We start from the raw sequence: 15,898 nt of genomic DNA, 5'->3' as shown, positions 1-15,898 counted from the left end.
ACAGAAAGTTGGGCATCCTGTAAGCGTGTGCCTGGCTTCCGATGAGGAGTGGTAATAGTTATGTGGAATGTTCTCACCCATGGCGGGTCACGTTGGCACATCTTTTGAGGCAGACACTGTGACGTACTAAAGGCAAAGCTTCCGCTGCTTTTGCGTCCACAGTTGGCCGCTGCCTGGCCGCAGGTCTCCAGGTCCACGCTCTGGCCTCTGACGTAGCGTCCACACCTGTGTCCCCTGACCTGCGTGCTTCTGCGGGTCCGCGCCGGATTTTCAAGTGCAGACGCGTTTCTGAGAGTCAGGCCTCGGGGCTTTGTGTCTCCAGCCTGTGGAAGGCCCTCCTCTCCCTGCAGAAGTTCATTCTCGAGAGCAACTTGGCGCTGAAGTCCTGGAGGTTCCCCGGTGCCGCCCGCCGAGCCGCGGAGCTGGCAGCTGGATCAGGGACAGCGGACTTGTGGTGACGTCCGGGGTGGCTGCCTCCCGAGGGCTGACGGGGGACTCAGACAACGAAGAGAAGCACCAGTTCTGAATTCTGCAGCTTTTTGTTGGTTTCCACCATTTGAAGAGATGCTTCATGTGTTGTCCACCAGGCGAATCCTGCCACCTGACACGGTCTTTTCTAGCACCAAGTGGTCAGAGAATACCGGGTTGGGACTCGACGGTCAATTCTGGCTTGTTAGTGCTGGGTGTTGACCCCGGGGTGGAGTTTTCCTTCCCCAAGTGTGGAGGCCGCGATGAAAACGTGTAGTTCCCTGGCGCTGGCCGTTGGTGTGCACGTCTCGGGGATGGCTGGCTTTTCAGTTTGTGGAGGAAAAAGTCACCTCCGTGCCATACTAATGCAGCCCGGTGGTAATAGAACACTTGTGTTTTCTCAGGTACATGCACAAGTTCTGTGCTTTTTGCTCTCCTCGCTTCATTTTAACTTCTCTTAATTTTTCAAGTTTTGCATGTATTTTTCCTTCCTTTTCTTCCTGACACCACCAAAAATCAAGGAAAGTTTTTGGCCCTTTCAGTCTGGATTAAGCTTTAATTTGTGCCGAGTTACATTGTTGCCACTAGCAGCCAACTTTCCATGTGAGGCTAATTCCTACCTGGTGTAGGAGGGGCCTCAAAATGATGTTTTTTATTTCTCAGTTACCTTGAAATTGAATTCTGGGGCAGTGAGAGAAAGAATAAATTATATTTATTTTAAGGAAGTTACCTTTGGATTCCTAATTAAAATAAGAATTGGGCAAAAGCTGTAGGTCATTTTATTTGTAGACCCTGCAGTGCTTAAAAAATGGCTTCTGTCAGGTTTCAAGTAAAGAAGTGGTTCTGTTATGCATCAGATGTTAAGCAAACTAGCTCGTTAGCTCTTGGTAGCAGCCAACTAACATTTGCCAAAGTGATTAAAAAAAAAAATTGTCCATATCACAGTAAAACAAAAATGGTATTTCAGCTTTGCTTGGCTGAACTTATTTTAGTAAATTTTATTAAAATTTATTATTTTAGTAAATTAATGTATATCTTGCTTGTATTTTAATGTGCGTGAGTTTTTCACCTTTATCTCCTTTCTCTGCATTTTTTATTTCCCCATCTATTCTAACTTTCAGAAAAACCACCTGCGCTCTCCCTAACTAAGGTAAAGTTACTTTCCAAGTGATCAATTATAAATCTGGAAGAGAGTGTTTCCTAAGAGTCTATGATGAATTGAAACTATGCATTTATCACTTAGGTGTGTGTAAACCCCTTTTGCGAATTAGCCCCTTGGAGTAATTGCGTTTTGAGATAATGGCCATCTGTTCATGGATATCACATTTGCCCGTCTAAAAAAATAGTTTGATGTCAAATCCACATGTAATTTGGTACAATGGTACTTTCTCACCAAGTGGCCATACAGCAGCAAAGTTCAGTATTTAAGTCAGTAACCAAGTGGGACTAAGGAAAAGGAACCCCCTCTCCTCCTCGTCACTTTCAAATATCCATCTCTCCTTCGTGGCCGCTCTCGTGTATGCTGCTGATGAGAAGAGTGCGTGGATGCCCAGAGCCTCGAACCTGCTTCCCGTCGTCGTCCCCACCTCCCTTCCCTGCGTTTCTGCCTGGTTTGCGTTTCTCCATCTCCGCCTTCCTTCCCCGTCCTCTGGCAGAAGTTCCAGCCTCCAGGGAAACGTCGAGAGCAGGCTGAGGGGAGGAGAGTGGGAGGGCCCGGTGGTTCAGAAAGTCCGCGACGGGCCGGAGTGACCGGCTGGTGGGCGTCCTGTGCCGGCCGTCGGGTGACGCGGGCCGGGGCAGCCGGGCTCTTCGCCGCAGACCCCGGGGGTTGCTCCTGCTGCACCTGTTTATCTGAGGTTAGCTGAGCAGGGAGCCCCGGACCCGCCGCCAGGCGCGGCCCCCCCCGCCCCGTGGTCGTGTTCTAGTTCACGTGCTCAGCCTGGTGGTCAGGTGAGCGGGGGGCCGGCGGGGCAGGCTCTGGGCTGGGCTTAGTGGTCACAGTAATAACGTCCTCCTCTTCGGCTTCCCTCCACCCCAGGAACGGGAGCCGCTGCTGTGAGGTACTGCTGGGGAAACTGAGGCCCGAGGGTGCGAGCCCCAGGATGACTGTGGGGAGGTGACTGGGCCGGGGCTCCCCGGGTCGCTGGGTCTTGCGTCTGTGCAGGCCGAGGGTGGGGGGGGGGAGCGGGATGTTCTGTCCCTCGTCCAGAGACCACGGCGACAGCCATTTAACGCAGTTCCTGTAACGACACGTGAGTGGAATGCCCCGTTTTACCCAGGCCTCTCGGCTCAGGCTGTCTGGGGAGACCCTCCCTTCTGATGGCCCGGAAGCCCCCGACTCCCCGTACGCCCCCTGACTAGCCCCTGTGCATGGCCCTGGCCCCCCGTATGGCCCCAACCACCCCCAAACACTCCCCAGCCCACCCCCCATACACCACCAACACCCCCATACATCCCCGACCCCCTGCACGTCCCCGACCCCCTGTCCACCCCCTTAGGCCCTATAGGTGCCCCTCCTCCCTGTACGTCCCCTGACCCCTGTACGTCCGCTGACCCCCGCGTGCCCCCATCCAGGGCCCTGAGGGTACCCAGCTGTGTGCGGCTGACGTAGCCCCCGGGGCTTTCCTCGGAGGGGCCTTGGGCCTTCTGCTTGTCCCATTGCTGCCTGTAGCAAAATCAAAGAAGTCTTTCCCGCCACGCCCCGACACTAAGCTGTTGTTGGCTGCTTTTCTTATTTTCCAACACCGTGGGCTCTGGTTTGGGAAGGTCTCAGGTTCCTTAGATTCTACTGCAACAAAGCACCGCCAGCTGGGTGGCTGTGTTGCTTTTTGGATTTAGGGCCCACACCAGCTCGGCATGGCCTGATGGGAACTAGCCCCATCTGCGAGGACACTCTTTCCAAATCGGGGTGCCGTCACAGGGCCCTGGGGCCAGGACTTCAGCCCAGCTTTATGGAAACACAGTTGACCCCCAACAGGGAATTCCCAGCCTCCCACCTTTGCCCCACCCCCTCCCCTTTCTCGTTCCCCCAGGGCCTTAAATGCTTTTGGGGAGACCCTGCCTGATTTAGGCCCTTCTGAGGGGTCCTGGGCCGGGGATGAGGTGGCCTGGGGCCCACGGTAGGAGGTGGGGACCCTTTTGGGGCTGGGTGGGGGGACTGTAGAGCTGGGGGGCACCGAGGCCTGGGTCTTCCGGGTCTGACCCCGATGGGGGTGTTAGGTGGCAAGAGGTGGATTGGGGACGTGTCCCTGGGGGGGGTCAGTGGCTGGTGGTGCTGGGCACTTGGGGGACATTTGCTGCTAGTTCATTTTTGCCACAGTGAATGGCCAACACATATTTGTTGAGCTGAAATGAAGAAGATTTTGAAAATACAGATATTGATAAAGAGCAGCTCCCCTCATGGGTTCATTTTCTAGGACAAAACCACTACGAAAGTTATTTTTAAAGAACTTTTCCATTAGACGATATATATGAAGTTGTCTTCTGCTTTTTGCATTTAATGGTTTCCTCCATGTCATTAAGTGCACAATTTTTAATGTGTAAATAATATTGCATCCCAAGAACAAACCACAATTCACGGAACTACCCCTCATTGTTGAACAAACTGTGGCCAGTCTTAAAAATGAATTCTTGAAGGACAACTTCGTGCGTGAAGCTTTTCCCTTATTTCCCTTATTTCGCATCTCCTTAGGCTGCACCTGGGTCAAAGGGTGTTAACATTTGAAGTGTTCTCCCTGTTTTTTTCTTTTCTGTTACTGAGTCTCCGTCTGTAGCATGGTGCCCGGCCCACGGTGGGCGTCGGAAAGCCCTGGTGGCGGCATTGCTGGCCGTCCACGGGCCGTTTCCTCTGGGTCATCCGTGGCTTGCAGAGGCTGGCGGGGGGGATGGGGGGCTGTAGCCAGGGGGCGTCAGGAGTGGGGGGCTGAAGGCCTGAGTTTGCGGCGCTGGTCTTAGCTGGACAGACGGGTGGAATCGTGTTTGTTTTGTTTCTTAGACACCATGAGTAAGACTTTATTTTAAGCCTCTTCCTAGAAAGTGTGTGGGTGCCACCTTGCACCTTCCCAGAAGCCCGTGCAGTGGGAGCCCAGGTGGGGCCTCCCCGGCGGCATCCAGGGGTGTCCTCGGGCTCGGTGGGTGCAGGGCCTGCATCTGCGTGCTGCGCTGCCCCTGCACCGTCGGGGTAACCGTGGGAGACTCAGTTTCTCACCTGCAGGAGAGCCGTGAGCAGCCCTGGTGGTAAGTGCTGAGGGGGCCCCACGGCGGGTTGGCTGATGGAATTCACAGTTCAGTGGGAGTACGGACAGCTTCTGGGAATGGGGAGCAAGGGCGGGTCGGAGACAGCTGACACTGGAGCCGCCCTGGGGACAACAGCAGGTTCCCTGGGCAGGGCTGGGTGGGGTGGGGACCCGTGGGGGCGGGTTGGGGCGGCCTGCGGGGCGCACAGTGCAGCGGGGCTTGGGCCGGGCGGGTCCCCCGAGCCCTGCTGGGAGCTGCTGCCGTCGGTGCCCACGGCCTGTTGGGGTGATGCTGCCCCAGTGAGGGGCCCGGGGGAGGAGGAGGATGAGGAAGCTGCGGTTTCAGGAGGGGCTCGAGGGGAAGCCAGTGCTCGGACGTTGTCGGCTGCGGAGGGCCCTGGGCCCCCCGGGCCGCGCTCACCTGGGCCTCCGTATGTGCAGATGGCAGGTGCAGGAGGAGCTGTGGGGGGCAGGGGCGGTGCGGGGCGGGGGCCAGGATGGCGTGGGGGGCCCCTTCGGCGAGGGCGGCTGCTCCGGGGTCAGCACGATGGGCTGAGCAGGTCATGGGATGGCCGGGCTCCTGGGGGCCTCCCGCTGAGGTGCCACTGTGGCCTGGGGTACCGTCCCCTGCGGGGGCACTGTGGGGGCAGGGACATGTGCAGCTGCCGAGGGCCGCCGGGCAGTGTGGGACACCTCGGCTGCTCCCCGATCCCGGGCTCCCCATCTCAGGCCTGCAGGTCCCCTGGAGAGTGAGGACCGCCAGGGGCGGACAAGCCGCAGGGGCGTGGTGGCCGTCTCCTGTGGTGTGTTTCCCGGGTCTAGACGAAAGTCACTTCTTCATTCAACACCTTCGTGTTGGGGTGGGTGACGAGCGGAGCAGGTGCCCTGCTGCTTTGCTCCGAGGGAAGCAGACGCCCGCAGAGTGAAGGGACCCCGTCGATGGGCCTCCACAGACGGGTCCAGACGACGGGTTTTCCTTACAGTCGTCAGGGCGTGAGTCTTCCTCATGCAGAAACGGACTGGGGGACTGGATCTGCGAGGCCCTTGTATGCGGTTCACGCCAACACGCTGAGCTGCCTGGGGGAGTGGGCTGGGGCGCCCCTCCGTCTGCCGGTGGCTCAGGGCCCTGCTCAGCTCGACTCCCGCGGCGTTCGTTCAGTGTCCTCGGAGGAGCCCCGAGGCGCCGGGCCTGGCGGCCAAGTCAGCGCGGCTCAGGCCAGGCTCGCGGAAAGGAGATAGGTCCGACTGGCGGCTCTTAAAAGTGGGGATCCAGGCCTTGACCCTCCGAACTCGCCCGTCCTTGCTTGAAACCCTAGTGAGTATGGACAAAGTGAAAGTGGGGTGGAGCCTGCCGTCCTGTTTCATTTGACGGGTTTACCTTGGAGGCGTGGGGCCGGGGCGTGCCCCGCTCGGCTGTGATGCCTGCAGTTCACGTCTAAGGTCTGGGACAGTCGATGAACTTCCACGGCAGGAGCGCGGCATTAGCACAACCGCACCACCTCGGTTTGTTAGTGGACGGCTGCTCCCTGTCAGCTACAAAACAGACATGAACCCAGGTTCAGGAAGGAGCCCATGTGCAGAAAGCACCCCGTGGGCAGGGATTCCTGGGCTGAGCTGAGGGAGGGGCTGCAAACCTCCAGCTCAGGTGTTTCCCCCAAGCACACACGTGTGCATGTGCCTGCACACGTGTGTGCTTGTGAGCATGTGTGTGCATGCGTACACGTGTTAGCATGTGCTTTGTTCCTGTGTGCGTGCACCACTGTGTGATCGTGTGTGCACACAGCTGTGTGAGTATGTGCACATGAGCGTTTGCACAGTGTTTGAGCACTTGCAGCCACCGGAAACTTCCTGCCTGCACCTGCAGGGCTTGATGCTCTCCCCTTGCTCCAGCCCACCCTGGGTTCCTCCCTCGGTGACCAAGGAGCTTTCTGTCCCTCCCCTCAACCCCCTTGAAAACGCACACGCTGTCTGCTGGGCTCCCTTGGGAGCTGGCCCCGGTGGTGGGAGAAGGAGGGATTATGTCTAATGAGACACCCTTCTCAGGTAACATCGGTGCATTTTAATAGAGGCTTTCTGGAAAACAGCTTAACCCCCCATCTCCCAGGTTGTTGAAGGATCACGATTCAGCTGGATGTTCGCTCAAGAAAAAAGGTATCTTGTTCAACTCAGTTCAGGAGGCGGTGTGTGCCGTGCCCTCCCCTGGGGGGTTGGTGGGACACAACGTGCTCTGTGGTTCCATGTTAATGAGTCCTTCTTGGTTTGCTGGGGCTTCCACAACCGTTCCCACAAACTGGGTGGCTCAAAGCAATGGAAGTGTACTCCCCCTCGGTTCTGGAGACGAGAAGTCTGAGCTCGAGGTGTCTGTCGGAGGCTCTCCCAGCGTCTGCTGGCTCCTGGCCTCCTTGCTTGCACCTGTGTCACTCCGGTGCCTGCCTCCGTAGTCACGTGGCCTCCCGCCTGGGGGTCCCTCTTCTCCGTCAAAGGCCACCTGGCGTGTGTTCTGCTGTCCTCGGTGCTCGGGCTTGCAGCTGAACTCTCCCTCTGCCGCTTCTGCTGTCACGAGGCCTCCCCCCATCTGTGTGTCCAAGTGTCTTCCTCTTAGGACCCACCCCAGTCCAACCCAGTTTGATCTCATTGTAACTAATCGGAGACCCAGTTTCCCAGGGGTCATGTCTACAGGACCAGGCTTAGGACTTGAGCATGGCGTTTTGTGGTCACAGTTTAAACCATCACGGGGTCTAAAGAGACTGCAATTAAAAAGCCATATTTATCTGATAACTTATAGGATATCCTTTCTCCCGGTTACCAGCTGCCTAGGGAAATGCAGCCATGGCTCCGGAGGCCCCCCTGCCCCCCGTGGAGTTTAGGCCCCATCCTGGACTGCTTTGGGGGCCTTCTGGCACCTGCCTGTCCCCTCCTGGAGGCAGCTCCCTGCTGGGTGTTCAGTGCAGACAGAAGCTGGCCGTATGGGGGGCTCTTCATTCACCGAAGAACATAATACTTTTATCGCTCACCACCGAGGGGCATTTTTATTGTGGAGACCATATATTTTGCTTGTGAAGTATCTTGTCCTGCAAGCTGACAGCCGGGTCCCGATTGCCGGATGCTCCCTGGTGTTCGCCGTGTGGAAGGCGTGCAAGGGCCACACGTCACTCATGCGATGAAGGGCCATGCAAGGCCTGGCAAGGAGGGAGCCAGAGGCTGCCCCGGCTCTGACGGCCAGCGAGGTGGCTGTGAAAACGGGGAGGACACTCCGCATGGCTTGTGCATCCTCGTTGAACACCTGTTCACTTAGGAGGGGACCAGTGTCTTTGCTGACACCTCGTCTCTGCCCAGTCGAGCTGCCGAGTGGGTCTGTGTGGAGGGAGGGGGGAGCCCTGCAGCCTGGGGGCTCGGCTCAGGAGCCTCTTTTGTGGGATCCCCTAACTGCTGGGGTGGCTGTGTCCTCGGAGGTGACCGAGTCTGCCTAACTGCGTTTTGTTTTTCTCTTCCAGCTTATGTTCCTAAGGAAGAACTGAAGGCTGCGGAGACCGATGAGGAAACCGTGGAGGAGGGTGAGCTGTCTTTGGGCCTTCAGGAAGGCGAGTTTCTGTGCAATGAAGAGGCAGAGACCAAGGAGGCTCAGAGCTTCCAGAACTCACCGGTCAGCACCGCCACGAACCAGGACGCCGGCTACGCATCGCCCTTCAGCGAGAGCAGTGACCAGCCGGCGCGCTTCAAGACCCCCGCCTCCCGGGAGGAGAAGGAGGACCCCCCGGGCGCCGAGAGCGTCTCCTACCCCCAGGACAGCTTGGCACAAATCAAAGCCGTGTACGCAAACCTGTTCTCCGAGTCCTGCTGGTCCAGCCTGGCTCTGGACTTGAAGAAACCCGGCTCCACCACCAGCCACAGCGATGCCGGCCCGAAGGAGAGCACGCCCCCCACGCCGCCCGCCGCCGCCACCCCCGCCGCGGCCCCCGCGAGCACGCCCAGCACCAGCAGCAGCACGGGCCACAGCGCCAGCACCAGCAGCAGTGGCAGCGGCTCGGGCTACGACTGGCACCAGGCCGCCCTCGCCAAGACGCTGCAGCAGACCACGTCCTACGGGCTGCTGCCCGAGCCCAGCCTCTTCAGCACCGTGCAGCTCTACCGGCAGAACAACAAGCTCTACGGCTCCGTGTTCACGGGCGCCAGCAAGTTCCGCTGCAAGGACTGCAGCGCCGCGTACGAGACGCTGGTGGAGCTGACGGTGCACATGAACGAGACGGGGCACTACCGGGACGACAACAGAGACAAGGACTCGGAGAAGACGAAGCGGTGGTCGAAGCCCCGAAAGCGCTCCCTGATGGAGATGGAGGGCAAGGAGGACGCCCAGAAAGTGCTCAAGTGCATGTACTGCGGGCACTCCTTCGAGTCACTGCAGGACCTCAGTGTCCACATGATCAAAACCAAGCATTATCAGAAAGTGCCTCTGAAGGAGCCAGTGCCGGCCATTGCCAAACTGGTCCCTTCCACCAAAAAGCGAGCCCTGCAGGACCTGGCCTCGCCCTGCTCCCCCGAGCCGGCCGGCCTGGCTGCCGCCGAGGTGGTGCTGGGCGAGTCAGCCAAGGACCAGAAGGCGGCGAACCCCTACGTCACCCCCAACAACCGCTATGGCTACCAGAACGGTGCCAGCTACACCTGGCAGTTTGAGGCCCGCAAGGCGCAGATCCTGAAGTGCATGGAGTGTGGCAGCTCCCATGACACCTTGCAGCAGCTCACTGCACACATGATGGTCACCGGGCACTTCCTGAAGGTCACCACCTCGGCCTCCAAGAAAGGCAAGCAGCTGGCGCTGGACCCCGTGGTGGAGGAGAAGATCCAGTCCATCCCGCTGCCGCCCACCACGCACACGCGGCTGCCGGCCGCCAGCATCAAGAAGCCCCCCGACTCCCCCGCGGGCCCCCCAGCCTGCGAGGAGAAAAAGGAGCCGGACAAGGAGAAGGCGCCCGCCGGCGGCGAGCCGGACCGGAAGATCAAGGAGGAGAGCGAGGACTCGGCTGAGAAGTTCGAGCCAACGGCGCTGTACCAGTACCTGCGGGAGGAGGACCTGGACGACAGCCCCAGGGGCGGCATGGACATCCTCAAGTCCCTGGAGAACACGGTCAGCACGGCCATCAGCAAGGCGCAGAACGGGGCACCCTCCTGGGGCGGCTACCCCAGCATCCATGCGGCCTACCAGCTGCCCGGCACGGTGAAGCCACTGCCACCGGCCGGCCAGAGCCTGCAGGGGCAGCCGTCCTACGCTGGCGGCGCCAAGCCTCTGACCTCGGAGCACGGCACCCTCCTGCACTCCCCAGGCAGCCTCACGCCCCCGCCCCACAAGAGCAACGTGTCGGCCATGGAGGAGCTGGTGGAGAAGGTCACGGGCAAGGGCAGCGGGAAGAAGGAGGAGAAGGCCGCCGAGAAGGAGAGGGGCGGCCCGGCCAAGTCCACCTCCCCGGTGGCCAAGGAGAACAAGGACTGTCCCAGAGCGGAGGAGGTGGGCAGCAAACAGCCGTCGAGGAAGAGCCCGGAGGCTGAGGTGGGGAAGGCCAAGAGGGAGGGTCCCGGGGAAGGCCACACACCCAACGGCACCGAGCCACTCAAGGTCAAAGTCACCAATGGCTGCAGCAACCTGGGCATCATCACGGACCACTCCCCGGAGACCCCCTTCATCAACCCGCTGAGCGCGCTGCAGTCCATCATGAACACGCACCTGGGCAAGGTCTCCAAGCCCGCCAGCCCCTCGCTGGACCCCCTGGCCATGCTCTACAAGATCAGCAACAGCATGCTTGACAAGCCTGTCTACCCCAGCCTCCCGGGCAAGCCGGCCGACGCCATCGACCGCTACTACTACGAGAACAGCGACCAGCCCATCGACCTGACCAAGTCCAAGAGCAGGCCGCTGGCCCCCGGCGCGGCCGACCCCATGGCGTCCCCCCTGCGGGAGAGCGCGCTGATGGATATCTCCGACATGGTGAAGAACCTGACCGGCCGTCTGACCCCCAAGTCCTCCACGCCCTCCACCGTGTCGGAGAAGTCGGACGCCGACGGCAGCAGCTTCGAGGAGGCCCTGGACGAGCTGTCGCCGGTGCACAAGCGCAAGGGGCGGCAGTCCAACTGGAACCCCCAGCACCTGCTCATCCTCCAGGCCCAGTTCGCCTCCAGCCTGCGCGAGACCCCGGAAGGCAAGTACATCATGTCGGACCTCGGCCCCCAGGAGCGGGTGCACGTCTCCAAGTTCACCGGTCTCTCCATGACCACCATCAGCCACTGGCTGGCCAACGTCAAGTACCAGCTGCGGAGGACCGGGGGCACCAAGTTCCTTAAGAACCTGGACACTGGGCACCCGGTTTTCTTTTGCAACGACTGCGCCTCACAATTCAGGACTGCGTCGACGTACGTCAGCCACCTGGAGACGCACCTGGGCTTCAGCCTGAAGGATCTCTCCAAGCTGCCGCTCGGCCAGATCCAGGACCAGCAGAACGTCTCCAGAGGCCTCGCCAGCAAGGCCCTGGCGCCGCCCGGGCTGGCCGAGGAGGACACGGGCTCCACATTCCAGTGCAAGCTCTGCAACCGGACCTTTGCGAGCAAGCACGCAGTGAAACTGCACCTCAGCAAGACGCATGGTAAGTCCCCGGAGGACCACCTCATCTACGTCACGGAGCTGGACAGGCAATAGCGTCTGGGGCCGCGCGTGCCCGCGGAGCCCTGCCCCGTCCGCCGCCCACCGCACGAGGCCCGGCCCGAGCCTCTGAAATCGGCCTCTCCTCGTGGCAGAACTGCCGATCCGGACCTTGGTTTTTCTTACACGCATTTTGTAGTTATATTTATATGCTCTTTGTCTGATCTGTGCATGTTATTTTCCTTTCTCCGTGAGTCAAAGCCTGACCTTTATTTTCGACATCTGTTCTTGATGTTAAGCTATCTTTTGTAGGGGAATAGTGGGACCCACTATTCAGAGACATTTGTTTAGCAGGAAAGAAAGACACAAATAACAATGACAAAAAGACATCCTAAAATTACAAAGTTGCCATGACAATAAAGGTCATAGAACCGAGTAGTGTCAAATTTAACCCTTCGAGGTGAGGACTGTAATCGCATTTCTGTGCCTTTCACTCCAAAAAAAAAAAAAAAAAAAGGCTTAAAGGCATCTCATTCAGATCAAAAGCTGTGTCAGACACAAAACTTATTTAATAATTAAAAAATGAGCTTTTATATGCAAAACTGGTTTGTGAAAGAAGCATGCATGCAGCTGTTGGAAATTAGGAAGCTGTCTAGGGCTGCCAGGGGTAGGAAGCCACATGTTTAAAATTAAAAAAAAAAAAAAGCAAACCACCTCCACCACCAAAAACACCCCAATTGCCAGTGCGCCCAGATCTTCTGGATGCTGAAAAATGCCGCACACACACAAAAAAGTATGCAAGCTATTATTTAAAATGTGTAAAAATGCTATTTCCTTTTTTCCTGTAAGATACTGCAGTTTATAGTTATTTACAAATGTAAGCTTTGGTACAAGCTGACCTTTCTATAGTACGCTGCAATGGTAAATGAAAAAAAAAATATGGGGCAAGTGTTGGAGACCTTTTCTTTGTAAATTGCCAGCATCAGCTTAAAAACGACTCTCTGTTACATATCGTACCATTTTAATCTATTCAACTTTCTTTGTACCTTCTGGCTGTATGCTTTCTCTTTTAACTTTTTATATTGTCATTTTATATTCGATTTCTGTGTATATAATGTAAAACCACAACTTTTGAATAAAATTTAGTTCCTGCAGCTTGATTTACATAGAGAAATTTTACGGGCACCCGCGTCTCTCCGGATGTATGTACTTTAAAGAACTATCAGACGAAAATAAATAAATAAAACAAAGCAAGCAATGCACTATTAATTATACATTTTGATGTTTGGTCATTACTATTGTACATTTTGGTTCACAGAGTTACGTCCACTGTTTTCTCAACTGTAAAAATAAACCCACACGCAGTTCTTGATTTACCCATGTTGTCATGTTGTTATTTGGCCTCAGAGATGCTCTTTCGGCAACAGGAGGCATTGCTTGGGCTGCCACCCAGCGGTCTGCTCAGAATTATCGTGCACTGATTTACGTGCTGACGTGCTTCATTCACAAGTATTGCGTTTTTTTTTTAAAGCAATAGTTAAAAGTTGGGACCCCACGGGTGCCAGGGACTGCCGGGTTTCGCCAGTGCATCATGGCCATTTCGCGCTTGCTTCAGCGAGTCCTTGTGAACCATTTGGAAATACTGACAGTGACCCTTCGTGTGCTTTGGGGACCCCCTGGGCCTCGAGCCAGTTCGGCCTCCACCTGATTCCTGTGCTGTTTGAGGCGGGCCTTCTGGCTGGACGCACTGTCGGTCACAGCCGGAACCTCGGGGGGGCTCGCAGACCCAGGGCCCGTGTCCCCTGCCCGTGACGATGCGCTACACGCTCTCCCTGCAAGTCCCAGCCCCGTCCGTGCCTTCATCCTGCGTCGGGGAAACCTGGAGGTGGAGGCCCGTCGGCTCCTTCTTTTTCACCCCAAAGGAGCCGATGATGTGAGCGTCTTCATCCACCTCTTGCTTACATTCTCGTGGAATTATATCCCGAGACAGGTTAGACCGTGCACCGCGGTGCTCAGAAGCAGCTACGTGGCTGTGCTACTTTAATTATTTCTCTAACGTCGCCCCGTGATGGCGGGGATTCTTCTGTTCCGTTAGTGATTTTAGGAGAAGCGGTGGCCCGGGGCAGTCTCATGGACGCGGTGTCTTGCACGAATGCAGCAGATGCCAGAGAGGTTTGCTAAGTTTTCTGACTTTTTTCATTGGTAAATGGCCATGTCCTGTAGGAGTTTCCACCACTGAGACATTAGAGTTCAGTTACTGGGTGATTACGTGCCTTGGGCTCCAGGGTGACGAGGGAGAATAACACTTAGGGCCGTGGGGTCTTTGTACAATCATCCTTGGAAGTTGTCTCTCTCTCGCCAAGGCCCACAAACGCAGGAGTATGGGATTTGTGCCTCGACAGTGGGATTGCCCTACCATGGCAGGTGGCGGTGTGACCGTGAGGAGGCTCGGTGGAGAGGCAGGGCTCTGTGCTCGTGGCAGCAAGGGCGTCACTGAGAGCTGCCTGCTGCCAGGGGCTTGTCACTGGGGGTGGACACAGGGTTTGGACTTTTCCTTTTGTAACCTTTTTGCTAGTCTGCCAGTGTGCCATGGCTGGCTCGCCACCCACCCGAGTTCTCCAGGTGCCTCAGTTTGCTGGGGCTGCCAGGACGGATACCACGCCCTGGCAGCTTGAACAGCGGGATGTTGGTGCCTGGTGGTTTTGGAGGCTGCAAATCCACTGCGGGGCTGGGCTTGGTCCCGGGGTTGGCAGGGTTCCCACTGGCCCTGGGGTAGGGGAGCTCCCACTCCTTGCACCTGCTGCCTGGTTTCCGCTGACTTCCGGCCTCTACCTCTGGGTCTGGTTTCCTTGGCTTCTAAGGAGCCCACCACGTTGGGTTGAGGCCACCCCACTCAATGTGACCTCATCCCAAGAGGCTCTCGGAAGATCCTGTTCACAAACGAGGCTGCACCTCACTAACACTAACATCTGCCCAGGTCCTGTTTACAAATTGGGTTGCACACACACGTGCACACTGAGACTTGCACACGCCGTTGGTGGGGGTTGTGTTTGATCCCCGATAGCAGCCAAGGGCTGGAGAACTTGTCTTCACAGTGACAGCTAACCCCTTGTCTTCACAACAGGCGATCCTGGCCGGAGTGGAGATGGTGACGCAGTGAGTAGTACTGAGGGCCCGAGCCAGGGACAGTCTGCGTGCCTCAGCGCAGGGCCTCGCCCACCCTCCGGCTCTCTGAGGCGGGGTCTGTCCTTCCCCCTGGTTGTGGGAGGAAGAACCGAAGCATAGCCCGGCTGAGCAGCCTGCCAGGGTCCGGGCGTCCTCCCCGACGGGGCCCTCCCGGGCTGGCAGGAGACCCAGGCCAGGGATCTGCCCCCGGCGAGGGCGGGGAGGCGAGGAGCTCTGGTTTCACCCCAGCAGGAAGAAGGGGCCATGTTCTCTGGGACATGGAGCTGAGGCTGCAGAATTAGGGTGCACGGGGACCCCTCTGAACGGAGCCCTGGCGGTGAGAGCGGGCGCGTTCTTCAAGCAGCTCTCACCGCCGGCCCGGGCGGCTCGCAGAGTGCAATCGTTCGGTTCCACCTTCTGCGAGATCTGGAAAATGAGTGGAAATCATGCTTATGATGAGTTTGTAGCAATTTCAATCAAATACAAGTAATACTGAGTGACACAGAAGTACCAGGTAGGGAACAATCGGACACCGATAATTTGAAGATGTACCTTAGGGAGTTTCCACTTCGTGCGTGTTCTCCGTTCCCTGCGTCTGGTTTTGAGTGTCCCTGACAGCGACCCGGAACACTACTTCCTGTCCTCTGCTCCTCCCGAGGCCTCCTGGCCCAGGGCACGGGGCAGCACCCCCGTAGGGCACACTCAGCCGCTGGGCAGGGGTCTGGACAGAAGGCTGGGACTTCTCGGGCTGGCGGGCTCGTTTTTAAGGCTGTGTGCAAAGCCAGCGTCTCCCCAGTTTAAATATGTATTTGCAGCTTGAACCTTGGATTTAATAATTATTCCCATACTGATTCCTTTAAATATGGGGTTTTTAAAAGTTTCAGTTATCCCTTGGAATGTGGTTGGTTGAGGATCTTGGTTGCTATTTGGTTAATGTTTAAAGAGAGAGAAAGCCTGAGAGATAATAACCGTTTCTGTAAGGGAAGAGAACTTTTGGGCAGGGTGTGCAGGAAGGAGTAGTTAAAAGCTTTATGATTTATGTCTCTACGTTTCTGTATTTGATAATGTTTAAAATTCTGAGTATCATTATTTTAGTCTAAAGCATGTCTAAACTACTTCTGATTTCCAGAAATCAGTAAAATTTCTTGTTACTTTATTATTTCTCTGCAGATGATGGAAACTTTTGAAAACTAATTATTGAATTATAAGCTTAAGGATACCAAAGGTGAAATCAGTTTTTGACAGCATTTGTACTTTTTTATTTAACTTCTCTTCCTTCAATAAAAGTGATACAGTCATTGCAGAAAACTTGAACAGCAAAGAAACCTAAAGAAGGCAAGAAAAGTTAACTATTGTTTTCATCTAGAGGAAAATCAGTTCTTATTAACGTGCTAGAAATCTTTTT

The 15,898-nt window shown here is 56.5% G+C and overlaps 1 protein-coding gene across 1 annotated transcript in view; it reads left to right on the top strand.

Moving 5' to 3' along the window:
* TSHZ1 (teashirt zinc finger homeobox 1) overlaps positions 1–12,704 on the top strand; it is a 71,274-nt gene extending 58,570 nt beyond the window's left edge. The window contains exon 2 of the mRNA XM_037805654.1: positions 8,198–12,704. Within this exon, the coding sequence (XP_037661582.1) occupies positions 8,198–11,385 (3,188 nt within the window). The 3' untranslated portion in view covers positions 11,386–12,704. The remainder of the gene's footprint in view (positions 1–8,197) is intronic.
* Positions 12,705–15,898: the final 3,194 nt, after the last annotated feature.

This window comes from Choloepus didactylus, chromosome 16, assembly GCF_015220235.1.
Source record: "Choloepus didactylus isolate mChoDid1 chromosome 16, mChoDid1.pri, whole genome shotgun sequence".
NCBI classification, from domain to species: domain Eukaryota; kingdom Metazoa; phylum Chordata; class Mammalia; order Pilosa; family Megalonychidae; genus Choloepus; species Choloepus didactylus.
The sequence above is the reverse complement of the archived record's forward strand: the minus strand, read 5'-3'. Positions and strand labels throughout refer to the sequence as shown.